This window comes from Pleuronectes platessa, chromosome 8 (assembly GCF_947347685.1).
Source record: "Pleuronectes platessa chromosome 8, fPlePla1.1, whole genome shotgun sequence".
NCBI lineage: Eukaryota > Metazoa > Chordata > Actinopteri > Pleuronectiformes > Pleuronectidae > Pleuronectes > Pleuronectes platessa.
This window is the reverse complement of record NC_070633.1, coordinates 12,967,706-12,993,844: the sequence shown is the minus strand read 5'-3', so window position 1 is coordinate 12,993,844 and position 26,139 is coordinate 12,967,706. Positions and strand designations below refer to the sequence as shown.

General features: G+C 43.7%; 1 protein-coding gene and 2 non-coding genes across 9 annotated transcripts; all 3 read right to left on the bottom strand.

The window, feature by feature from the left end:
• Positions 1–238: 238 nt before the first annotated feature.
• On the bottom strand, positions 239–25,005 carry n4bp3 (NEDD4 binding protein 3). Of its 7 annotated transcripts, XM_053428418.1 has the most exons (15): positions 24,833–25,005; positions 18,229–18,397; positions 16,545–16,652; positions 16,331–16,455; positions 14,953–15,071; positions 13,666–13,719; positions 5,516–5,796; positions 5,226–5,394; positions 4,415–4,621; positions 3,908–4,029; positions 3,569–3,764; positions 3,397–3,489; positions 3,049–3,300; positions 2,664–2,916; positions 239–2,036 (listed from the first exon to the last, which is right to left on the bottom strand). In XM_053428418.1, exons 7-15 carry the CDS (start codon positions 5,761–5,763, stop codon positions 1,642–1,644), a joined length of 1,935 nt encoding a protein of 644 aa, XP_053284393.1. In that variant the 5' UTR covers positions 5,764–5,796; positions 13,666–13,719; positions 14,953–15,071; positions 16,331–16,455; positions 16,545–16,652; positions 18,229–18,397; positions 24,833–25,005; the 3' UTR covers positions 239–1,641. The 7 variants fall into 7 exon arrangements, with proteins under 7 accessions (XP_053284393.1, XP_053284397.1, XP_053284395.1 ...); XM_053428422.1 differs by lacking the exons at positions 13,666–13,719; positions 14,953–15,071; positions 16,331–16,455 and having other exon boundaries at positions 16,545–16,620; XM_053428420.1 differs by lacking the exons at positions 13,666–13,719; positions 16,331–16,455; positions 16,545–16,652.
• trnaa-cgc (transfer RNA alanine (anticodon CGC)) lies at positions 5,880–5,951 on the bottom strand. Its single transcript has one exon. It is a non-coding gene; the product is annotated as a tRNA-Ala (tRNA).
• On the bottom strand, positions 9,332–9,403 carry trnaa-cgc (transfer RNA alanine (anticodon CGC)). Its single transcript has one exon. It is a non-coding gene; the product is annotated as a tRNA-Ala (tRNA).
• Positions 25,006–26,139: the final 1,134 nt, after the last annotated feature.

The window sequence follows — 26,139 nt, the reverse complement described above, 5'->3', positions numbered from 1 at the left end:
TAGTCCCAAAAGCCTCTGCCGCTCTGTTGTTCATTCCACCATAAAGCTCCCGTCCTTGGGTTTTATTGGCACGCTCTGGAGATTTTAAGCCCCTTCAGATCAGCCGGGCGTCTCGGAGGGTGAATGCCATCAGTTAGGCCTCTAACATTGTGACATTTCTATCTGTTATATTCAGGAGACAGATGAGTCGAACGTAAAGCATTGATTGACACCAGATATGCCACCAACACCACTCCTGTTACACCACTTCAAAGCAGTTTATTATGAATCCAGTTAGAAAGAATACAGTTTTAATTACAGTAAACACACGAGAGTCACAGTTTGTTGAAAGGTGGATTGAGAGCTGGTTTCTGAACGTTCTTATATTAATGATAAACAATACGATAAAAACAACTCCACCCACGTCATGCATTTGATGTTGTTGGTTCGGCGATGTGCAACAGGTCACCCCAATAAGCAGAGCAGTCGTATTCATCATCTGAATCTGCTGATTGTTTTCATTGCAATCAGAAGATATGGAAAAGGTCCGTTTAAGACAACAGAGTGCTGTACAATGAGAGAAGGCAAATCAAACGACAGTTATGTACAAAATATATTGGTATCAGAAGTCGGACATTTCCAGTTTCTTCAGCGGGTTAAACAGAGTCAGCATTAGTACCTTGGCACCAGACAGCTTTAATCCTCTATACTTAACCCAGAGACGCAGCTTTCCTCCCAGAGCCCAGGTGAATCCACAGAGCTGACCGTCTGCACACACGGGTGCAGGGGTGTTCCTGCGCTTCCCTTTTCATCCTTAGTTTACCGTCCAAACCAAACAGTAGCAAACCAAATAAACACAAATCAGTCACAGTACATTTACAGATTTATATTTGGACAGAAGTCTGAAGCAGGACAGTCGAGGGGCTTTGCTGGAGCTCAGCAGCATTTTATATAAAGCTGATGCTATCACAATCGGAACTCTACAGACGAGGCACAGACTGTACTCCTGTTCAGCCATTACTGTGTTTCTGTACGAGCTTATAGGAAACAGCATTAAACAATAAACTAGGGTGCATGGGCAGAAGCTGGCAGGACCTCTCGAAGCCTAATTCCACCACGAGAAGGAAAAATAATCAATGAAAAGTTAAAAAGAAAAACTTAATTTAATTCATCCAAAGATGATTTCAAATAAAAGGAGGGGAATATGGCAGAATGTTGACTTTCTGCTCATAATAATGAGATTGTACCTAATTTTACTTTAATTGAGTCAAATTGTTTGACTGACGACATTAACTTAGATTCATTATCACCTATTACTTTTTACATTTTATCTGATTATTTGTTGTTTTTTTCAACTCATGATTTTGAGGTATTTAAGGTAAAACTTTAGTAGTATTGATAATTATAATCATTAATATTGTTTTTTACAGTCTGTAAAAAAAATGAATTTGCATCACATCATCTCCTCTCAGGAAGTTATATTTTTGATCCTCAATATCATAATTTCTACAATTTTCTTTTACAAATTATTCAAGTAAAATTTGGTCTTTAACAGATTTCATTTATATTTTTGGATGTTCTTTTTCCTTTCCTGGTAGACCTGTTCTTCCATAGCTTCCATACTTCAGGGAGAAAATAGTTTGCATCGCAAATGTGTCCCATTCAAATTTCAGATGACTCGATCCTCTCTATCCACGGCAAAGCAGAGGAAGGTCTTTGCTCCTGGTCTTCCCCCAGATTCTCACTCCTCTGCTCTGGCACTTCTCTTTCCAATGTTCCATTTCTGCTCCCTCCTCCTCCTCCTTCTGCTCCTCCTACTCCTGCTCCTTGCTCTCTGCCCGCCCTCAGCTGGTGCAGTTCCCTCTCCAGAGCCTCATTGCGGTGGTACATCTCCAGGTAGCCGGCCTGCAGCTCCTTCTGGTAACGGATGACCTTGTCCTTTTCCGTCTGCCATGTGTGCCTCTCCTCCTCGAAAGCCATGGCCTGGGCCTCGCTCTGGCGTCGCTCCAGCAGGAGCTCCGCCCGCAGACGCTCCTCCGTGGGCCCCCCGCACCCTCCTGCAACACAGAGGTTCACATGGCTTCAACTACAGTCCGGCAGTGCCATAGGGCAAATATAATGAAATACTATGGCTGCTTTTAAAACACATGCACATATATACACACTGTGAACCCTGCTCCCGACCTGGTTACTCAAATAACCTGATTTTGGGTGCAAGCGTGTGAGCACTCCAACTCAAAAGAACCAGTCAAGCTCCTGCAAGACACATCTCTAGCATGTAAATATCATCTTCTTTACACTTTCCATGTACTTCGCTTCTGCAGGTTTATGTAATTTAAAAAAAAACTAATTATGGCTTTGTAACTAGATTTCCATGAACTATATTTTGATATGATTTGGTGTTTATCAGTTAGTTGTATTTAGCGTCTTTCAGACAGGCACTGACAATCTCCTGAAGTGTTCCAGAGGGGCTCTCTGTGAGAATGCAAATGTCTACGGAGACATTGGAGATTATCCGGAATATTCACTGTGAACGAGTGGGTGCATTGCTGACGGCTCTGACACCTGATGGAAATGGGTTGAAATTCCAACACTCATCCGAGCTCTGTGTACCTTTAAATCCTCAAATCACACGACCCTGACACCATCAGTGCAACATTTACTGACCGACACATAAAAACTACCTGTAGCAGAAGTAGTCTCCTCCGCTCCTTTTCCGTCTTCACGACCGTTCTGAGAGGAACACCTGCGCCGCTGTGTCCCCTGCAGGGCGAGCTTCAGGGAGTCGAACTGGCCCTCCCTGCTGCGCAGCTCCATGCGCGTCTCCCTGAGCTGCGTCTTCAGCTGGAAGATCTCGCTCAGCTTCTGGGTCACCTCTGCCTGCGAGCCCCTCAGCTGCTGCTTCAGCAAGGAGATCTCCCCTGACTTTTGGCAAACCTGAGAGACGGAGCAATGGGAAAATAACAATAGAGGCAGATGAAACAGATGTTTACAGAACTAGTTGTAATGTATTTTAACAGGACAAACAAACAAGGGAGGAATTCAGATATTTTGTCAGTAGGGACCCACCTCCCACTGCGTCTCCTCCAGGGTTGGGCTGGTTGACTTTACTATGGCTCCAGGTTCCTGGCTCCTTTCATTTCTCAGGCCGTCAAGCTCCTCTTGCAGTCGGTTCTTCTCCTGCTGGGCCTTAAACAACTGCAACTGCAGGCTGCGCTGGGAACGCTGGGCATGCTGGGTAACCTGACGCAGCTTGGCAGCGTACAGGCGCTTCAGCTCCTCCACCTCCTTCTCCCACAGACGCTGCTTCCCTTCGAACACCTGCATGAGGCGAGCAGATGGGGGTTAGAATTCGGAGAAGAGGCAGACACGTATAAAGATTAATGGTGAAGAACAGACGAACACAATGAGATTCACCTGAACGATGGCGCCCTCGCTCTCGTCCAGGTTTCTTTTCATCTGCTTCAGCTCATGTTCTTTCTCCACCAGACGCTCCTCCAGATCCCGCACCTGGACAGGACAGCAGAACAACTGACTGAGCAAGCTGTAAATCGCACCAACCCGCTCGTCCATTTTGACCAGTACTCACCACTTCCTCCACAGACAAGGACAGTGTCCATTCATAAGGGGGTGGAGCCTCCCCTCCGTATGGAGCCAGACGGCTCAGGGTTGCCATGCTCCGACACACCACCTCCCCTACAGCCACGCCCTCTGACCCTATGGCCTTCGCCCTCATAGAGGTGCGATCCAGGGAGCCGATGGTGTTGATCTGTCCCATTGACGCACTAGAGTGAAAAAACAAACATGAAAGCCATAAAAAATGTCTTCTATTATCACTTCTCACAAAGTCATTATGTCTCAAATAAAGCATTATAGCCACGCCCCATTGAATATAAAGTAGAGCTCGGAGGAGAAGGCTGCAGCAGACCTGATGTGAGACAGGTGTGGGCGGAAGGGAGGTCGGTACGGCGGCAGGCTGCTCATGGAGTTATGACCCGAGTCTGACAGGTTATCATCCTCCTGGCTCAGCCCACGCACAGTAGAGACGGCCTGCACACACATATTTACGCTGTTATTCCTCAGTTAAATATGAATGAAGTTGAGAAAAAATATATCTCAGATACAAATAATGGCTGAATAAAGAACAGAGTGTAGATGTAGAAAGTCTAAAGTAGCTGTGGTAAATGTGGTTGTAACTGGTATTTACTGCAGTCGTATCAAAGATATGGAAAACAAAATGAGCTGGAGTGTTTCATCAAATTACAATCCAAATACAATGACGTCGTCTTCAGGCAAATAATAACTAAATTTCAAGTAAAAAAGATCTCTGGATATAAAACAAATGACACTTCCTGGCACTTACTCACTTTGTTTTGATGTGAACATTAGTTAAATGTATCAGTTGATGTTATAACTGGGAACTGGATGAAGATACCTTGTTACCACTGGATGTCGGTCCAGGACGTGAGGGTGAGGAAGACGAGGAGGAGTTGGAGACAGCTTTAGAGACATGAGCGTAAGTTCTGTGCAGCCCGTTGGACACATGGTCCGCATCCTCCGACTTGGAGGAAGGATAGAGGTTTTGCATGGAGGTGAAGTTTTTGGGGGTGACAGGCTTGAAGGCCGATGATCTAAAACGAACCTGTAAAGAAACAGAAGCAAGAAATGACAAGATGGTAGGAAAAAGAATGATGGTGGAGAAAGACCCCACTCACTCACAATGGTTCCATTAAATCAATACCGTCCACCTCCTATCTTCTTTGCGTTGATCAATCCAAGCGAAAAAACAACAACAGTGATTCGATTGCAGCTATAAATTCATAACTCAGCCAGTGGCAGGTTCTCAATCTGTGCTGTTGAGCTCCAAATGGTTTCAGGTTGATTTATGCAGGTAACAGACTCTGGGGGTGTTTCATCCTGTCAGAGATGTGCAAATGTGATATAGATCAATTTAAAAGAGTCTCAACCAGCCACAGGCTACATGTCATTTATATAAAAAAACAATAGGAAGTCATTCATCTGCATCTGAGCCTGAACCAGTGAATGAAACTCGTATAAAATGTATGTAATATATATATATATATATATATAGTAGAATTAATATAAAATTGAAAGTTCTTCCTTCAGTCATGTCCCACCCTCCCACAAAAATGAGTTCTGTAGTTTTTGTACAATCCTTCTAACTATCAAACAAAGCAATGAATGAATGAAGACATAACCTCCTTGATGGTCGTAATAATATTCACCTTTTCATACTTGCCCCCACTTGGCAATGAGTTCTTTGTCAGATCTACTTCGGTGCCGTCTTTATGGAACACCTTGGCGTATATGTCATCTTCACGGCCGCTGGCAGAGCTTAGGCCTGAGATAATGTCCGTCTTTCCATCCCTGCCTGGGTGGGTTTTAGGTTCTTTTCTGTTTGAGAGCATAGAGGGTCAGCTGAGGTCAACTGGGGTCACATGTTGTCGTACCTTAAAGAATTATTATTCGCCTTCGCATTTGCAGCATGTGAAACGCAGTGAGACACAGCACCCACCTGGTGATGTTGAGGTAGTTGAGCAGCTCTCTCTGGGTGAAGCCCTTCTTAAGGAGGCCGTTGGTCTGCTTCGGTCTCACCTGGGGGACGGCGCGGCTGCCTTTAGTCGGAGACACATCGGGCCTCTCCACCAGACTGCCTACGCTTCCCATGCCGTAACGGGAGGAAAGGGGCGGGGCTGGGAAAGAGTTACGGAAGTTTTTGTCGGAGCCACGGGTCAGAGGAAGAGTCTGGACTGAAGCTGCCATTGGTTACAGGGCTCTTGTGGGGGATGAGGTGATCTGTAGGAAAGGGGAAATGTACAAATAATTATTATAAAAAAGTGAAAATAATGCTGATGAAACGTTATCCTGCCGACCAAGAATGGAGATGCTGGGGATTGAACCCAGGACCTCATACATGCGAAGCACGCGCTCTACCACTGAGCTACATCCCCACATTTTCATTCAGGAAGTTCTCTGGTTCTGTGTCTCGTTAATGATTACACCGCTGCTGATTTTATACAAATGTTATTTGTGTTGCCCATATTCACAACTCTATTATTTCCAGCTCCCCTGCAGCCCTTAAGAGGAAAAGTGATATAGATGATGATTATTCACAAATCACAGTTTGCCTCTTAGGGCTCAACAATCTGTACATGGTACCACATCCTCTGTCTTCAGTGAGTGATTGACTAGAGTGAACAGGGGGGAAAAACTTCAGGGAGTCACAAGTAAGGGATCCCTAAGGTGGCCAAAAAGGTCCACATCCTCTGACTTGGAAGAAGGATAGAGGTTTTGCATGGAGCTGAAGTTTTTGGGGGTGACAGGCTTGAAGGCCGATGATCTCAAACAAGCCTGTTAAGAAACAGAAGCAAGAAATGACAAGATGGTAGGAAAAAGTAAGGTGGTGGAGTCCACCTCCTATCTTCTTTGCGTTGATCAATACATGTCATTTATATAAAAAAACAATAAGAAGTCATTAATCTGCATCTGAGCCTAAACCACTGAATGAAACTTGTATAAAATGTATTTAATATAAGTAGAATGAATATTTAATATAAAGTTCCTTCAGTCATATCCCGACCTCCCACAAAAATGTTTTCTTTGAATCAACAAAACGATTTTCACAGTGTATGATACTAATCGACTAGTTGTTCTTGAAAAATATCAGAAAATGGTCTGGGGATCACCAGTCCGTACAGTTTTTGAGGTATTTTACTGTGGACTGAGTGACATCACCATCCTTAAGGCCGTGCTGCTGCAAGACAAGATGTAGAAGACGTCTGTGTTTCCTCCACCTCTTGTTGTTCTACTCTCCTGAATGGATGTTGATCTCTGGAGGAACAGTGGGGGCTGTGAGACGCTTCATCAGCTGTGACTCTCGGTACAGACCAGCTGTCTCCAAGCACAGCTACAATAACTCCCACAACAGCACCTCAGCTTACCACAAAATAAACACACTCACACAGACTGACCCCCGTGTGACAGGAGAGCTGTGAACGCCTTCACATAGAGTCTCTGTTGCCTCTCAGAATCTCATTGCAGCTCGTACCAACAGCAAATCAAAAGACTGCAGGTGGCACCGTGGTCTCTGTGAGGGTCACGTTGTTCTCTCTGAGTTAGGGCGGCATATGTCACATTGTAAGCCTGTTACATAACACTGATTCCATGTGGTTACTATAGGGGGGCTTCCTTGAAAAAAAAAAAAAGAAACACATGGAGAGGCTTTGGCATATACACATTGATTTAATCAAGTGCTATGGAGACTTAGTCTGCAAATGTCCTTTCTCCCATGTTAATCAAGTGTATTTAATGTACTGATCTCAAGGTTTGTCTTCAGGCACCTGAATTGACAACGTGTAGAGATATGATCGCTCTTTGCATCACATTAGATGTCAGTTCCAACGTAACGTCAGGTTTAACTCTGGTCCTATGAATCTGGTTCACTGTGTATCTCCTGCTGAACAGCTCACCTGACACACAGAGCAGATTAAGTTCATCAGGTCAAAAACTGTCAATTTAGATTAGATTAGATTAGATTCAACTTTATTGTCATTGCACAGTACAAGTACATATACAACGAAATGCGGTTTAGCATCTAACCAGAAGTGAAAGAAAATGGCAGTTAAAGTGCAGATATGGAATATGTAAATAAATATGAAGTACAGTTAGAAATATACATGGAATATAAATGGAAATATAAATGGAATATGAACAGTATTAAGAGGCAAGGTATGATATAAGAATGACGAATACACTAAGAGCAAGATAAATATATAAAAATATGAATACACTTTATAGGTGGGATAATACAGTAGGAATAAGTTAAGTGGCCCAACTACTGACCAATCAGATCAGTAGAAAACCAAAGTCAGTGGTCTACATGGTCCTGACAGGAAAAAAGAGTTTTAAGTAAAGTGAGATATAATAAAGAGCTGCAGATGTCTTTAGAGATGGTGGGAATCATTTTGCTGTTCCAGACTTTTCATGCGTCCCCTCTGGTTTTAGAAAACTAACATCAGGACAGTTTATCTCACTGGATAAAACATCACCACTTTTACAGCTTGATGTTAGGTTCACTGAACGCAGATAACAAAAAGATATCCGAGTTAATATGAACTTGTTGTCCAGGCCGCAGGAAACATCATACAGAGTGAAGTAGGAATATAATGATGACCATTTTCTCTCGACTTTCACAAAACTAATCCAGTTGCCAAGTTACCCCGACACCTACCTACCAGGCACTATTGTCTTGTCAACTTCCGTTTGAGCCTCTTCAGCTTCACACAGCAAACAGTCGCCGCACAACCTCCACACAACCGGCGTCATCCAATCACCCACATATCCCCTTCTCTTCCTTCTTTTCAGACAACCTCATTAAGGATAACTATTGATTTCACCCCTCTGACCCTCTCTCTCTCTTTCCGTGCATAAACACCTCCGGTAGCCATATAACATTCTCCAGACCATAAAACACACACACTCTCTGCAACCTCTCCGACTATAAACAGAACCCGCAGGAGGCGAATTCTCCCTTTGTGCTCGTGTGTGTGGCACCCACAGAACAGTTAGAGTTTAAAGGGCTGTAGCAGACGTTGCACGTGTTTTAACCAGTTAACAACCAAGTTTGAAAGCCACCAGCACCCGACCACAAATCTCATGGTAATTTCCTATCTTATAGACAACTATAGGTTTTACGTTAATTCTTAAAACCACGCTTAAAGGTAACCCAAAGATATGTTATTTTAGCAGTAAAACATTCAAAGACATCATACAACTGATATTTGAGATATGGCTATTAAAAACCACTTTACTGTACAGGTATGTTGTAAAAATAGTCAACATAAAGTTTCATTTATGCTGTAAAATATTATGTGAATCAGAAATCTCCTTGCATTAGGTAGAACGCTGGTATTCCATTTTTCTATGGCTCAGAAATAACAAGGTACTACTTCATGTAATGTAAGTAAAGGAATAAAATGTCCCATGTTTGGATTTATTATTGATTCCAAGCAAGTTTCAGGTAAAAAAAAAAATACAGTTTACACTGTATGCAAGATGTGCAGATAAGATAAGATGTGCAGAATATATACAGTGTAAACTATATTTATTGGAAATAAGATTTAAGATATTTAATTATTTAGATCTGGTGGAAAACCGGACAAAAACAAAATGAGTTGAGTAACCATATCAAGATATAAACCTGTTTATATTTAATAACGATCACCAAGATGACAGTCCTCTCTATAGCAACATTTCATATAAATACCTTAATACATTTTGATTAAAGTGAGTCACCAGTACCATACCAAGCTCATCCACTCCTTAACAAGAATGGAGATGCTGGGGATTGAACCCAGGACCTCATACATGCGAAGCATGCGCTCTACCACTGAGCTACATCCCCACACTTCCTGTCTAGATTTCTCGATCTAAAATCAACAGATCATTAATGCTGTAAAATATTATGTGTGTCTGAGACCAGCTCGCATTAGGAACTGTTTGGGAGACCTTAAGTGCACCAACGAAATGAGTTTTCAGACTGTTTCCTGTTGGTATTCCATTATTCCATTGGTCAGAAACCGCAAGGAACAACTTAATGGAAAGGGGGATTGTTATTGATTACACTGGATGATTTTCTCATTATTCGATTAGTTAAAAAAAAGATAGAACCTGACACAAAGTAAACTGAATATATACAGTGTAAACAGAATTGTACATATGATTTAAGATATGGAATCATATTGGTCTGTAAATAGGAGAAGAACAAAATGAGTTTTAACATAACAAATTTTTAGGTGACAAGGTCAGTCACATGCTGATCCCCTTATAGAATGGAGATGTTGGGAATTAAACCCAGAACATACATGTGAATTGAGCTTCCTTATTGAGTACAATGGTGAGGATTTCTTCAATTAGCATTAAGCCAGAGAAGACAAGAGAAGATAATCCTTTGTTAGTCCAACTACGGTGAAATTTGTCCCAGCAGCAAAGGGGATGGTGAAATAAGAAACCTCAGTAAAAAGTAATGAATTAGTAAACATACAATATAAACATGTCAGAAATTAACTGATTTCATCATGGGAGGACCCCTGAGGGATCTATCCTGCGCATCGTATCGCCTAATGACTGGGCCGTCCTGCTTCCTGCCTGTCTGCACACACTCCTGAGGTGCACACGCCACCTTAAAGCAATTTCTCTCTCGTTCAGCATCAGACACAAATCCCCTGTGTAAGAGAACAGGCTCCTGCGGAGTCATCTCCTCTTGCTTCTGATACAATCCACACTCGTCAAGTGCGTTGCACCGCTGGCCTCGACAGTTACAACAATTATGCAAATGGTTAAAATAGGCAGAGAGAGCTGTGCACCGGCAGCTCCAGCCCACTCCACACTCAGGGCTCTCGGCCAGGCCCAGATCAAAGCAGCCCAAGCTGCTCATGTTTATATTCATGAGGCACTATTTCCCCTCAATGTAAAACTTTCCACTACAGCATCCGGCTCCTAATAAGCCAATATAACACAGGCTGAAGTCAGACTGAGCAAAGGAACCTGATAAACCGCAATGATGAATATAATTAAATATAATGGAGCACTCTATGAATGAGTGTATCAGCTCTGATGCTGTCCAACCAGGAAGAACTAGGCCAGAGATATACTTTCTTTTTAAACATGCGTTTGCATAGACAACTTGCTGCGTCATACTTGCCGACATACTATGTGTGTTACCGGAGGATACCACTAGGGGGCACACAGGCGAAATCAGACCATTCGGAACTTCCGAATTTGAATGAAGTAAACAATAAACATGCCAAAACTCGAGGAGGTTACTATTTTCTTCATTTTGAGATCACGACAGAAAAAAGATTCAAACATAGCGTTAATTTCTAAGGAGCAGGATACACGAGGCAGCCATCATGCGCACACGTACGCGTAGTTAACAGCAAGTATATCTCAGTGTTTACTGTCTTACAGTTTTCAGGGTTAAAGTGAGACATGATGGATGTGAGTCAATGCAAGTCATGTTGAGTGTGTGCGTGTCTGATACCACATGAATAAATCATGAGTGTGACAAACCTAATGGTCACGAGCCAAGGTCTGACACAGGATTTTTTATATCCGCTGTTAAACTGAGTTTTGATCTCGAGACGTGAGAGGTCAATCGCTGTTTGATGGGAAAGGGATCGGGGGTGAGATATAAAGTAATTCCTTTTGGGGAGATAGGAGAGTAAAAATCCTTTTAGGCTGCAGCCACAAAACCTGCAGGACTGAAGAAATCCTGAATCCAGTTGTTTTCTATAATTGCTAACTAGTTTATGGCCCCGAGTAAACCAGGAGACACGGCAAGATTTACAGCCCAGCCGTGACTAGCCAAGGGGCCCTGAAACGCAACAAACCTCCTTAAATCACACAAGCACAGACACACAATCACACACAAACACACACACACACACACACAAACACACGGATCAAAGCCATATGTACAACCGGCCTTGAACAGCTACAGTCTAATTGAAAACTGTTCTGTTCTTGATTTATGCTTCTTTCAAAGCAATGATGAGCTTTTTTTGGAAAAGCTGCTAACTTTGATGAAAACATGTAAACGTTTGATCAGTGTATCAAAGTGCTGCGCTGCAAAGGCACAGATGAACGCAAACTGCACCTGGGTATGTGGCCATGTATCCGGCGACAGTACAAGTGGAAGTTGAATAAATTCGCTGATTTATTGACTATAGCTAGTCAGCACACACTGTCAGGCTGAACACCAGTATTATTACCTTGTAAGATTGTGTAATATATATCTTGAGATTGCGAAACGGTGCCAACTGTAATTCCCAAACTGAAAAAGTCATTAAAGGATATTCCTGGAAAATGCATCAGGAGGAAGCTACACTAATATATGCAACGACACATGCCAGCCCCTCCCATCAGCCCTCTTATCAAAGCTCCGCCCCCAAAACACATCAACGTGCATCTGCCCAATCATTTTATTTGGTCCAAATGAAACTATTATAACAGTCCTTCAAGGGCCGAGGACGGCGACTTTTTTCTTTATTTTTTCAGACACCTTTATTTATTTATCGCTGTCGGGATGTGAAGAGGATTTCAACAAATAAGATAAAATGTTAAGTTAACAACCTTTATCCTTTAATATGAACTTTTTATTCTTGCTCAAACCAATGGGAATAAGATTATGATGTAGTAGGAACAATGTTGTTGAGGGAAGTTAAAAGTATTTATTTACAATAACCTTGAAATGATAATTCATGATATAAAAATAATTTTATTTTCTTAAGTATTGGTGCCTTAAAGCAGTGCATACGACAGAGTAAAGATATGAACAGGCTGCTGGGAGCTGTGAGTCTCCTCTAAAGGGCCTTCAGTGATAGGTTTGATGTGAGTCCTCTCAGGATGATATACCTACTCCTCTGGAAAACCAGCAACAACTACAACTTTACTACCGTCACACAGAAAATAAAAGACAGTTTTGTGTGGAGGGTTCAAGTGGAGGGTCTCGAGGACACTCTCTCCTAAAACATTATCATCAGATCTCCTTTGAGGAAAACAAAGCTTTCAACCAAATGCCTGAGCGTGAAGAGAGGACGGCTCGTCCCCTCAGAGACACACAGGTCAGCAGCAGCGGGACTGTGACGCAGGAGAGGACACGGAAGCAAAATTCCAAAGATGCTTCACAGAACACAAGCTCAGGCTCGTCAGTCTTTTTTAAATGCAGAACGCTCTCACTCCCACGGACGCTAACTCACACTTGTGTCTCACACAACACGGCCCCGAAAAACATATATATATATATATATATACGCTCGGCTCGCAGCGCCAGATCTTCTGCCCTCTTCCCTCGGCGTTCTCTCTTCCCCTGCTCCACGATCAAAGTTTGTTTACGTTTCTGGGGTAACTTTGCAGGTTACATCTCCCAACTCCCACACAGCACACACTCTTTCACGTTATATAAGCTCTATCAAAGCAAGGCTCGCTGGCTTTCACAGCTGTTAGTTGTGTAAAACACTACGGAGCGATTACCAAATCAGCCACAAGCCTTATTTAATCTATTCTACAGAGGCCTGTGGTTTTATATTTGACTCCCACACTGATACCCCGACAGCCTGACATTACAGGACACTTCCTATCAGCAAACAAGGCCTGCAGCGTCACAGGTACTGTACTTGTTACCTGTTCAGGGATCTGAGAACTGTGGCCAAGCAGAAACTACAACGAGGACTTCTTCTCAACCAAATAAGTGTCCAAAATATAAGAAGTGGACACATCTCCCCCCACATAAGATGAATTGTGCGTTTTTGTGATGTTGAAATAATTGGAAAAATTTGTACCAAACTGGAAAAAATTCAACGTGAGCGCCAACTCAAATCGAAACAACAAACCTTAACCCTAACCCTAAATGTATGTCAGTCAAGCACCTAACACCACACTTTTTAGCCAATACAGATGTTTTCACGAGAACCTAAATACACCTGTTGTTGACAGTGTTTTATCCACATTCAAAGCACTTGAACACAGCGAAGTTGGAACAACAACTCCACAACTAGAGAAATAGGACCTTCGGAGGACCATTCACAAGAGGTAGCCACTTGAGACGTTTCAAGACTTTTACTGAATGTATCTTTGGCCACTAGAGGTCTCAATCAATACACTCACCAAAGTTGTCTTCATCAGCACTGCAGATGAAAATCACACGACTCAGGTGCAAACCTGTTCACGGAAGAGGTCATGTATAAAAGTTTTATTCACATCATTTTAGCAAATGGCGATGAATAATCCTGATCCATTACGAGATCAATACAAACAGTTGAAGCAACATAAGTTGTGTGTTTTTCCTTCATCATATGTCGTTTGCCCTGGACGTTACAACAGAGACAGACAAAGCCAAAGGTAGAGTTTAAAGTTAAAGTGCAAAGTTTAAAAAATAGTAACGAATGGGGAAGTGTTAGTACCGCAGAGAGCTCAAATCGACAAATTGAATTGTTGTAAAACAAAGAGCGATGGGTCTGATATGAATGCGTGTCGACCATCTCATCTGTCATCAACAGCAGAGGCAGCAGGGCGAGCGTCGGGAAGCAGCCGACCTGCAAGTGAAGCAAAGGGCTCCACTCTCTGATTGAATATCACACACTAGCATGTAATGATTGAGTGGGAGAGTGTCTCTAGCTGTGGGGCACGACAGCGGAGGAGTGCTCGGTAGAAGCCCTCTAATTGTTCGCAGGTTATTCATTATGGATGGGAAACCATCAGGCAGACAGTGCTCATTCCTCTCCACCCCGAGGCCTTTCAGAGGAGCCAAGATTATTGAAAAAAATTGTCATGATATGTTCCTTCTTCTCTGCGTCTGAATGGAGTTTGTGTCATGTCACATACGTACAAGCGACGGTAACGTGGAAAGATTTGGTCTGACTTTTCAATGTAAGAGCAAGGTCGACTTTCTTTTTGTGGCAGTCGAGATGACGAGCGGTCTCATGGCTCATAAATCACTGCCGGTTGTATATGGTGGTGCAGAAGCTGAGGGCACAGTGTTCGGTCTCACACTGTCTCCATTGATTACAAACACTTCGGTCTTTACAGAGGTCAAAGGGCTTATTTGGCCATTGCCGCAGATACAGAGCGCTATTGAACACTCAGACAGTCGAGAGCAGACGCAGACGTTTTATTCTGACAAGTCAGACGAAGAGAAAGAGTAGCTGTTCTCTGTATGGGTTGTAGAAATGTTACCATCTATTCACTATATTTAACAATTAGACTCCCAATGGATTAGTTAGAGGAATGTGTCCTCTCAAAGCTGAAAGCATGACTGTTTTGTAGAACATTAAAATGTACACTGTGGAGATGATAAATTCTGTATTTAGAAGTGTCCTAGGGCCAGACACTAAAGCACTGTGAGTAGTAAGTTAGACTGGAAAAACACTGGCCTATATAAATAAAGTCCATTACCGTGATTATCACATGTTTCTCTCTGTATGTTGGCTGTGTGATGGTCTGGTGATCTGTCCAGGGTGAACTCCACCTCTCAGCCAATGTCCACTGGGACGGGCTCCAGTCCTTTGTTGACCCTCAAAAATAAGCAGTGTAGAAGATGGAAGGATGGATAAGATCTATCATAAATTAACAGAAGTAGCCAATATCTATGTAAGTTCATCCTGAACTTCTTAAGGAAAAATAGGAGTAGAACCCTTTTACTTTCTGTCCGTGCTTATGGTAATTCTTTGGCCAAAATTTGAAGTGACATAATGATCAGTTGCCCACTTGAGACATGAAAGTTGGACTTGAAATGATGTGTGTGAATGCTCCTCACAAAATGTGATTACAATTGGTCTGATGGTGGCACTATAATCAACCCCCCCCCCCCGCACAGAAATAAAATACACTCAATTTGAATGCTACAAATTGTCATTCATAATTTCCACAGCAGCCTTCTTCATTATTATTATAATTCATAATTACTGACCCAGAAGAGAAAGACCTTGAATCTTGAAGGAAACGTTTCTCTGCACAAATTAAACAGCGAACGGCGGCCTCAGAGGATCTGCAGTAACAGCAGGTTTAACATTTATGAGCACAGCTTTATTAGTCTCACAGTCCTGACCATGATGACTGGCTTGGTCCTGGACTCACTCCACTAAAATCAGCTGTCTAGTTTTCCCTCTGGGGTGGACCAGTGGAGGTGGGCTTCCTCACTTTGTCTCTGTTGGCCTATTGATGGCAGTGTGCCTCGGACTTTTACTGCTGACTATACTGTATTGCATTTCTGCACACAATTCAATAACTGGCTTGGACTCTACTGTAAGCCGTGCTGGGGTCATCCAGGGTGACTGGTTGAACTGGTGATTCATGGAGCCTCATTGATCGGGACTTGACGGTTGTTACATAAAGCTGCTTCAGTGTGAGAAGATGAGAGTGAGTGTGTTCAGTGTGTCTTATCTCAAAATGTATTATTAGTGTTGAGTATGGGGGAAATCATTCAAAGGCTTAACAACAGTCCTGCTGCTCCTGCTCTGCTCACACTGTACAAAGTCTGTTTAGTGTAAGTATCAAAGATTCTTCAATTTGTGGTGTGAAATAGGATTGATTAATTGATTAATCCCTCGCTTTGTGTACGTGTGTTTGTGTGATAAAGAGATTAGTGTGGGCAGCATAAGGATAAGTAAATTACCCCAGTGTTGTTTAAGTGAAATCCACTTGCCATTCCCTTATCCTGACCTTAGATGTTAATTTATGTGAAGTGCCTCTCAGGATAAGAAAACACGTTCTCATGATATTAGAGTAATGTTTTCCTTTTTCCTCCAGTTTTTCCCCCTGGTCGTTTATTTACCCAATTCCACTTGCAAAGTCCGATGTCCCACAGGATAAACACACTCACACATTTCTCATCACCCAGGAAGTCTGAGAAAACTGAATCATGGCAAAAACATTTCCTTTGAGTAGCATCAGAGGAATCTGCGGGCGAGCAAACAACAGGATGACACGCTGTTTATTTGAACATCAGCCCTAATCGAGTTCAAGTTCTGTATTTGGATTTCATTCACCTTGTCAGGGAGCGAAGCCTGCGCAGTGTTTGCCAACCGGCCCTATCAGCAGAGCCATGTTCCCTGCAGAGCAGACCTTCACAGAGAGGAATGTAAAGGGAGAGAGCTCTGTGAGGAAACAAACTCACATTCCTTACATGTCTCGCCGGTTAATTATTAATGCGCCTTAAACATAAACAGATAAAAAGCCACTGATACGGGCGAAGTGGACGGCCCCCGCTCTGCTCCAGGCCCTCATGTGGTGTGGGTCATGTGTATAATCCGGAGCACCTTAGTTCCCATGAGCACAATATCAGACTGATCATTTCACCAGAGCAAGAGAGCCATTTAGTGTTAAATTGAGCCGATAAAGACAAAAGCACAGGAGAGTCAGCTTCTTATTAAATTAATTATAGCGAGGAAGGGGGCTGAGGCTCTTTCTCTTCTGTCTCTGTGGCTTCTTTGTTTCCTGGAGCGGTTCATGTAGGAGTCAGTGTTCTGTGAACACAGCAATCCAAAGCGAGCAGTTCCCACATCGACCCACACCTGAACCGGTTCTGCTGCAGGAAAACGTGTGGACTGCGAGAGGAACAGCGATCGGTATTCAAAGGCACACACACATGTGAAATTACCCTCGGTGTGACTAAGCCGGAAAAAATGCAATAGATAAAAATCTTTACTTGGATCTCATGCGCTCCGACACAGCAGAGAAGGAGCTGGGCTGCATGTCAGCACGTCAGCCAGTAAACACTGGTGCTGCTGACGCTCGCTGATGCAGAGTCAGACCATCAGCACTTTTTCCACCAGTAAGGTTTCTCTGTAAATAAAGTCAATGTTTGTTGTTTGTTGGCGCTGGGAGGCAGCACAGTGGGAAACCGCGTTGTTCCGCTTTCCTTTGCAGAGTTTACAGTGACAACACCGCAACTGGAAGCGACAGTGAAACATCAACACAGGACGAGTTTCACCCAGTGCATCAGGGACACTTTACCTCCAGCTGCACAGAGAAAGTCAGATACATGAAACCGTGTGGCTCAGCTGGGGCGCACAACAGAAAACAATAATCAGTCCTCAGAGGGGATTCCAGGAACACAAGCAGACCATCAGACCAGGAGTCATTAAAAGAGAAAATGACAAATGAAGTGGAAAGAGGGTTTATTCAGCAAACCAAGAGGCACCACTCAGCCCTGCAGATAATCTTTAAGAACGGCGTGGCTCCATTTTGAGACCTTCAATGGCTAATTAGCATATTTGTTCTGTGCTGTGACAGTGAAAAGAGAAGCTGAGGCGGATGCTCAGCGTGACGTCATTCCACCAGGAGAAAAGATTTTATTAAAAAGTTAACTAATTCCAATTCACCCCCACTGCAAAGAAGAAGAACGCACTAATTAACAATCAGGCTGCTTTCCTCTTCTTCTCTGTGCAGTTTAGGCTGTTCTTTGAAACAGCTACATCACAGTGTGACTCCTGACCATGTTGAGCCTGCCAGCATGTAAATAATTCAAAGTTGCACAGAGGCAATCAGAAGATTTTTACAAAATATACACACATTGGTAGTTACTTTCATACGATGCCCAGTATCACAGAGAATCTCACGGTGGAAGCAAATAAAAACCCAAATTATTCGATGACATGAGAGATGCAAAGATATATCACAGGATCATTTGAATATCATGGCAGATAGGAAAATAAGAGATCATTTGTTTACCTGTGTGTCTGCACACCTGAGACTTCACTGCCCTGAGCCTGATCCCACACTCACTCTCACTCTCTGTCTCTCTCATTATCATGCCACATGACTTCCTGTTTCTCGCTCTGTGATGGCAGTACAGGGAGGAGTGTGGAGGGGAGGGAGCGGCCCGATCTCACAAACTGACCTGGAGGCGACAACAGGATGACATTGCATTGATCTAGAGGACAAAGCTGTTTTTTTTTAGCAGCGTGCCATTTCCACTCACTGGGATTTACCTGTTTGTTTGGAAACTGGAAGTTTGGCTTGATTGTCAGTCTCTACTCCCCTGAGAGAGCCTGGTACTTCCCTGTTCACCCTATACCTCTTCTTTTTAGCTCCTGACCCATTCATCTTTTTGTGCACTTTGAGACCTCTCAGGGGCCGGCGCAGTCGGACTTGTTCTCCCAGTTCCAGAAACAAAAGCCCAGCTTGTTAACCGGCTTTGAGGCGGTCAATCCAAACCCTGCATTGATACCCAGAGCCAACATCACCAAACAAACACTGACAGTTCAATGCGTCTTGTTTGCTCGTGGATGAATCAGACAATAATGAGGGAACAGACTTCAGGCGGCAGGTACACAAAAAAGAAGGATGAGGGGTGGAAAAAATGAGGAGAGGAAGGAGTGGAAACTTTGAGCTGGCAGGGGGTTGTTTCAGCGTGGACCGTCCGGACAATAGCCTGAGTGTAAGTCTGCCTTCCTGAGGCTGAGTTACTGGACAGGCTCTGCATCGTATCAAGTTACATAACTCAAACGCATCTGAGGATAGAGAAAAGAGAGGACATTGTTCTCTGCTCCTTAACCAGAGGAAAGCGACTCCCCTTTTTTCAGTCCTCACCATGCGATGCAGGCCAAAGAGCTGCGGCGAGTGAGGGAGGTATCTGGACGTCTTTAAGCTGGTACCAATAGGTGGGCACACAAGAATTTTCAGCTAATAAAGCACCTTGCTAACCAGAGATGCAGAGATTGGCAAGCTATGAAAGACATTCCGGGGCAAGAATGTGATGTGTTACTGTGCCTTCTGTCCCGCTGAGTGCAATTTGAAGAAAAATCAGCTGAAAAATCAAAAGCGGGGATGACCCCATCAAACCCAGCCGGCCCAGTCTAACACCTGAGCAGGTGCTGCTGTACCCCTGTCATTAGCTCCGGGCCCCAGGGGCACGTCCATTCTCAGATTCCACAGATTCTCGGTTGGAAGTTTCCCAGTGAGCGGACAGAGCAGCTGAGGTGTTTTCATGTTGGTGCATTTGTGTGTGAACGGATGGAAAAGTGACTGCAGATGGGAGATAAAGAGGCAGGAATGACTGAGCGGGACGAGTCAGAGCCTGCTTACAGATAATGTACCTGTCTGACCAGACATCTAAACGAGACGACAACCCGGGCTAGACTCATTTCCTCTGCCTATAAGCTCTTGAGGACAATAACATTGCAGGAAGCAGCTATGGGAGACATGCTGGCTGTCTGGAACTACCGAAATAACATTACCCTGCAGGGTCAGACACCCACCTCAGCTCAGTGCGTCTGCTAGCTTGGCTTTAGTTGTTGTAAAGAAGTTGGTCAGACCATTTTAACCTGTTTTTAGACTCAGATGTCAAGGAAATTGGGTCCAGATTTTTCCTCTCACATATAAAGAGCGCAGCAGGAGATTGTCCAGGTCAGACACGTTCAAATAGGAACATTTCCGTAATATTCAGGTGAGGGGTGGTGCCTGAGTAGATAGAGGCAGGATATGACGTATAATCTCTGCTGCTGAGCTCTCGCGGCTCTTTTCACGTTAAGATATTCGTCAGTGTCTTCTATGTGTTTGGCAACTGTTTTTCAACAGTCATCCACTGAAAATCTTCCTACCAGCACATTCAAAACTAATTTATTATTCTTGTGTTTAATTTAAACCAAAACCAAAATGTGAAAATGGTGCGGTCAGGGTTTGTTCCCAGTTTTGTTTCCAGTTATTGTGCCACTGTGACTATGAGACAGGAGCAGGTCACAGTAACTGACTCTAACCTTTACAATATCTGTATCGATTTTATGTAAAAGAACAGGATGTGACACCAAACTGAAATACTGTCGTAGAGAAGAACGCTGCAGCTGCCTCGACGGCCACAACTCGCGCAGGCAGATATAAATAAGCAACAGTGCCCACTCGCAGAGGAGGGCTTCACCTCATGGCCTTTTGTTCCACAGCGCTACAACTCTCCAGACTGAAAGATAGAGACAAGGGCCGAGTACTTTGCACACGCATTAAATTCATCCCCACACACACACAACACACAACACACACAGAGGGGCAGTAGATTGTGGGAGCTCCTCTCGTAGAGATAAGACAATATATTATGCGGATAAACAAACACGAGGAAACGATAAGGCCGAGCTGAGGCGAACACACCACGGCTGACTCACAGGACTAAAGAGCTACATTCGTTAACAAGACAATGGTCCCAGGACGAGATTCTGCCGGAGTTAATGGCAGAGATCAGCTATTTCCGTCTGTCCCTGAGCTGGTGACATTTAGAGACAATGGCCCCCCTATGGGGTCCGTCCAGCCTACGACACTCTCAGACCTTTCCCCTCTGAAGGTCAGGGGGTCCCGCCTGTCTCATAAGGATGTCACCATTGTTCAGCACTCAGGTGGAAGGTCAGAGGACCAAGAAAACAGTGAAAACCTTGCACAGTAGAGTTAACCATGATTCAATAATCTGGCAGGTGGTTAATTTGGCAGTGGGAGATATTTTGATTGATAGAAATAAGTGTGTGGGCCCAGAGCTATCTCCTTGTTAAGCCAAATCCACCCATGCACACTCATCACTCACACAGACTGTTATAAAATACCAATAACTATTTTTTATGTTAACATTGTATAAAGTTGCCTCTGTTTTCTGGCAGATAATGTTTTATGCGTTAAAACTCAATCATGATGGACATAAAATTACTGCCGATAAGACAAGGCGTCATTCCAGTTGGTCGGCAAATATTCCATGGGAAACGCGATCGGAGCAGAGATACCTGCACGCTGGTGAACATTGTTACGCTACATTCCTGAGACTCACAGAGAGGTTTGATTACAGCTTGGTTTCTGCTGCTGGAAACAAACCTGTTGTTTGGAGACAATTCTTCACAAGCAACTCCTTGATTAAACCATGAGATGAAGTACATAGATTTGACCAAAAGCTTGTAGTTTCTGAATTTTATATGACAGGTGTCATACATTTTAGTTTTAATATACAAAGTTGTTGTTTTCGTTCTGTGAACATATCTTCGGCTATAAGGAAACACCTGTCACTTGGGGGCAATGATTAACTGAGGTGTGTCCTCTGTCTTTGCACTTGGTAAATAACTCAGCTGAAGCTTGTAACCTCTGCGACGTGACCCGGCTGCATCCGTGTAGAATATATCAATGTTTTATCGAGGCTTGTTTAATCCCAGCTGCGGTGAGACTCTGAGCGGGAGGTTCACCACGTGTGAGTGTGGACTGGTTGGTCTGTGGGGCTGCACAGCTGAACATCTGCTGCAGAATTACACGTGTCCTGCAGATACTTACCAGAGATGAACGCTGTCTTTTGGATTCTGCTGACGATTTACTGTGAGAGCTCTGAGCTTTGAAAGCTGAACACTCTTACATTCAGAATAAAGGCAGACAACCCTGCCAACCCAGGCCCCGCAGTGATATTCCTAACCTGGCCAGACTTTAATCGCAGCAACAGACGGCCCAGACAGTGGATCAAGACGGCCGGCCACGGCCTGGATCTGACGACTGAGGCTTTAAAGCACTAAGTCTATGAGCACAACACTTTCTCTTCACAGTGATCAGGCATGGCTTTGTCTGTGAAGAGTCTACGAGTGACTGCAGGAGAGAAAGAATAGTGTAACAGGATAATCCCGAGATTAGGAGCAAACAGTGCTAAAAGGGGGGGGGGGGGGATCTGAGGAGAGAAAGAAACAGGGCTGAGGAGGGGGAGACTGACTGAAACCACTGAGGGGAAGAAGGGATGATTAGTGTTTGATTAGCTGGGTGGCCTGAGGGAGAAACCCTGTCGACCAGTGCAGTGCCATTATGGCCGCCCTCTCCTCACTGCACCATCTGCTACACTGTAGTATGCATGAGTGACCTGCCGTCACTTACATGCAATGCAACAAGACAGGAGGCCTGTTACTGTGCAGCAGTTTAAAGTAGTGACAGGGACAGGGTTTGATTTACTGGACTCGGGCAAGGCAGAACATTAAGGTGCCTCTATTGTGAACGTTCGAATGAGAACAAACATAAAGTGGGAGCACGGAGGAGTGAAGTTCATTCAGACTCACTTCACGAGGAGGAGCCGGTTTCCTCTCATCGTTTAATCAGGCAACACCGAGCAAATGGTCAGCAGAATCTGTGTTTCATCAGCTGTTTGAGCTTTAAGAGGACGCATGTATGCGGGCGCAGCAAACACACACACACACACACACATACATACACACAGGGGAGTGTCAGCCCCACCCTCGGGATCTCAAACAGTTGAAGGAACACATCACAGCAGCTGTCAGGCAGATTCTGCTGAGTGAAGAGCAGTAAAGAAACTGCACGTTTAGGGTTGTCGTTGGAAATGTCTCAACAAGCTTTTAACCAAATTAAGGACATTGCCATATTGACAAAAGCAAACATCACAAGTGAGTTTTGACGAGATATATAAATAGCAAGGATTTGAAATATACGAAATGTTAGAAATGACAACATGTGGTCACCACAGGGAATTAAAGGTCAAAGAAAATGGCCGAACGGATTCCCACGAAACTTGATGCAACGATGGGACATGTGCCAGGAGAGACATTTTGGTGCAGATGTTGATTGAGAGCGGAGCCATGATTTTTTCCCCCTTTTCCTGAACATCGTGAGATTGGTCTTTTTCCCCAAAATATTTTCACCATTTCCAATGAAACTAATACTGCATGGATCTTGATCATCAGGTGTATTTAGAGGACTGATGTCCATGAGTATATTGACCTTAAGGATATTTTTTTGCCTTGATGGAGGTAATTGCTTATTTAGACTTATTAATTATTATTATTATTATTATTAACAAATCGGTTATGAAGAAATACGGAGACACTTAATAAGGTGATGGTTCCTACATTATCATATTGGAGTCTATTTTGAAAAATAATCATTGTATTATAACAACACAAGCTTATTTTTTTATAGATTATAAACAATGATTTCATTTATTATTATAACGCTGATCAATTAAAGTGGATTCACCCCACTTTACTTTAATTGAACCTTAAAGGGCTAGTTCACCGATATAACACAAACACATTTTATGAGATAACGCTATCTAGCCATGCCTATAGCTAATTATTATGGAGTAAATGCTAAATTAAATTTGACTCATCTTCATCTCGCAGGGTGTGGTTGCAGACATTCCAGACACTTACTCTGCACAGTAATCCCTTACTTATCTGCAATGTTTAAGGTAAATAAGAGAATGCCATTATGGATATTGGAGTTGTTATTACAAAATCAAACTTGTTGGCCCCAGCCCTCAGTGACCTGCTCTGTGTCATGGAGACGTGGGCTGGACGGGATGGAGAGATGCATTTTTTCACGGTGACTTCAACCCCAAACAATACTTAGGCTGTCAAAGTGATTGCCACTCAGTGTTCAGTCATCCCCACTCACACAAGCAGAGACAGAAGTGTATCCCACCCCACTGCCGCCCCCTTCTCTCAATTCTCCTATTAACCATTCCTTTAAATTACAGGAATGTAACACCACGCAGCGTCCAAACGTCAGCTCACACATCTATTGTCTCTCCATTGTCAGGTCCGCTCCTTCACTTGCGTCATCGGCACGCACCCATACCCACCCCACTCAAACTAAAAAAGGACTGTTCTTTGGAACGCTCCATGAGTCCTCAGGTCAGGGTCACAGGTCACCTGTGGCCTCTGGTCTCCACGACAACAGCCAAGGCAGTCCCCAAGACTGGGAGCTGGAGTCTCACTCCCCCTTTCTCACCCACACAAACACAGTCACACACAGAAACAGCTTTTGTCCACCCAGGCTCCTGCGAATCAAAGGGGGAGCCTGGAGTGTGAGCTTCAACAACCAAAACATTTACAGCCCTGAGGGACAAAACACGTTTCAATACAGTGTGGAGGTGCTGGAGACCACCAGTGCTGCACAGTGACAGGAGATACATGGCAGAAGCAAAACCCCTGTTCATGCATGTCTTCACTCACTCACACACACACACACACACACACACACACACACACACACACACACACACACACACACACACACACACACACACACAGATAAACCCTGTGCAATTGTCGGGATAACGGTGGAACAAGGCTGACCTGAACCTATTAACTCTATGGTCCAGCTGGATGTGTCAGCAGCTCAAAGGCTCTTAATCTGCACAGTCGACTTAATGTATCCTCAAGTTCCATTCACTCTGCAGAAAGTTTTAAACGTGCCTCCGTCACGCAGCACAACACACTCACACACACACACCATGCACCAGTCCCGGCTCGGCTGCAGCGCTGCATGTGCAAACAAGGGGAGCGGATCACGAAAAAGATTAGATTAAAAGAATCCTCACCATGTCCAGCATGCAGAACATCTCTCGGTCAACAGCGGAGCTCTGCAGCGGTTTAGTCCCTCGTTGGTTATATAATGAAAAGTGTGTTGACGTGGTGGTTTCCTCCAGGACGCGGACGGGGCTCGGCGCGGCGGCCTGGCGGTGTGGAGAGCAGCGCTGACTGGGACACAGTGTTTTCCCTCTCCGAGGTTTGAACAGGGGGAGACAGCGGAGAGAGAAATATGGGAGGTGTGTGCCTGACCTCCCCCTGGTGACTGCACGGACACACTGTCTGATTTGTACAGCGGGACAGCGCCATCTGCAGGGGTTCAGCTGAAGTGGCTAGAACATGGGTCCCATGCAGAGGAGACCCTGGGGTCACATGAACGCGACGTGAGATAAAGCTGTCCCACCTTCATCGGTTAATGTAGGGGACACATGGTCCCCCAGTAAGACCCCCTGTCTTACTGAGGGACCATGTGTCATAATACTGTGATAACACCTCTAATCCTACTTCTACGATTAGAGAGAGGCTTGGGTGTTTGTCTGTTTGTGTTTCAGATATGTCCAAAAACCATCGGATATATGATTAACACAAGGTAACTGTTAGGTAGTAAAATAAGTTAAACAAATCAAAATATTATTTGTTAAAGTCCAACATTATAATTTCACTACTTAAAAACCTTTATTACTGAACATCTCATATTTCTGTATAAGAATCAAGAGGAACTGCTGCTCAACAAAATAACGACTGTTTGCATCTTTTGCCGCAAACTAAGAACACACCTCTTCCGACAATCCCTTGAATAAAAGTTTAAACTAACAATTTAGTAGCACCTAAATGGCACTTACTTATAGCACTTTGTAGTTTGGCTTTCTTGAAGAAATTGTACTTTCTTGACACTTGTTGCTCTGAGTTTGTACCCTCATGGTTTAATGCACTTATTGTAAGTAGCTTTGGATAAAAGCATCAGCTAAATGAAATGCTATGTAATAATGCTCTAAATGGAAAACATATACCATACTTCAATAAATGTGTGCCTCAGTAAGGGCCTGCCATTGTAGCCCCTTGTCACCCGACAGGTTAGTTTGACCATAATTAAATTACATTGAAAAACATCAGTGTCATAATTATTTTTATCAGGTTGGATTTGTTTTCAAGCACAATTTCTGTAATTACATAAGTTATGAAAAAATTAAGTTGGTTCCTCATAATTGGAGATTAAAACAACATAATATACTAAATATCACATACTGCAACTACATGATGATATTTCAGATGAAGTGACTCATGTATGGAACAAGTCTGACTTGAGGAAAAATTAACC

Bases quoted from the DNA above. Each gene is read 5' to 3' on its own strand.
- n4bp3 (XM_053428418.1), bottom strand. From the start codon at position 5,763: ATGGCAGCTTCAGTCCAGACTCTTCCTCTGACCCGTGGCTCCGACAAA. The intron at 4,030-4,414 runs GTATCTTCATCC...ATGTGTGTGCAG, and splicing joins CGACATCCAGTGGTAACAAG to GCCGTCTCTACTGTGCGTGG. The intron at 2,917-3,048 runs GTGGGTCCCTAC...TCCGTCTCTCAG, and splicing joins TGGAGGAGACGCAGTGGGAG to GTTTGCCAAAAGTCAGGGGA.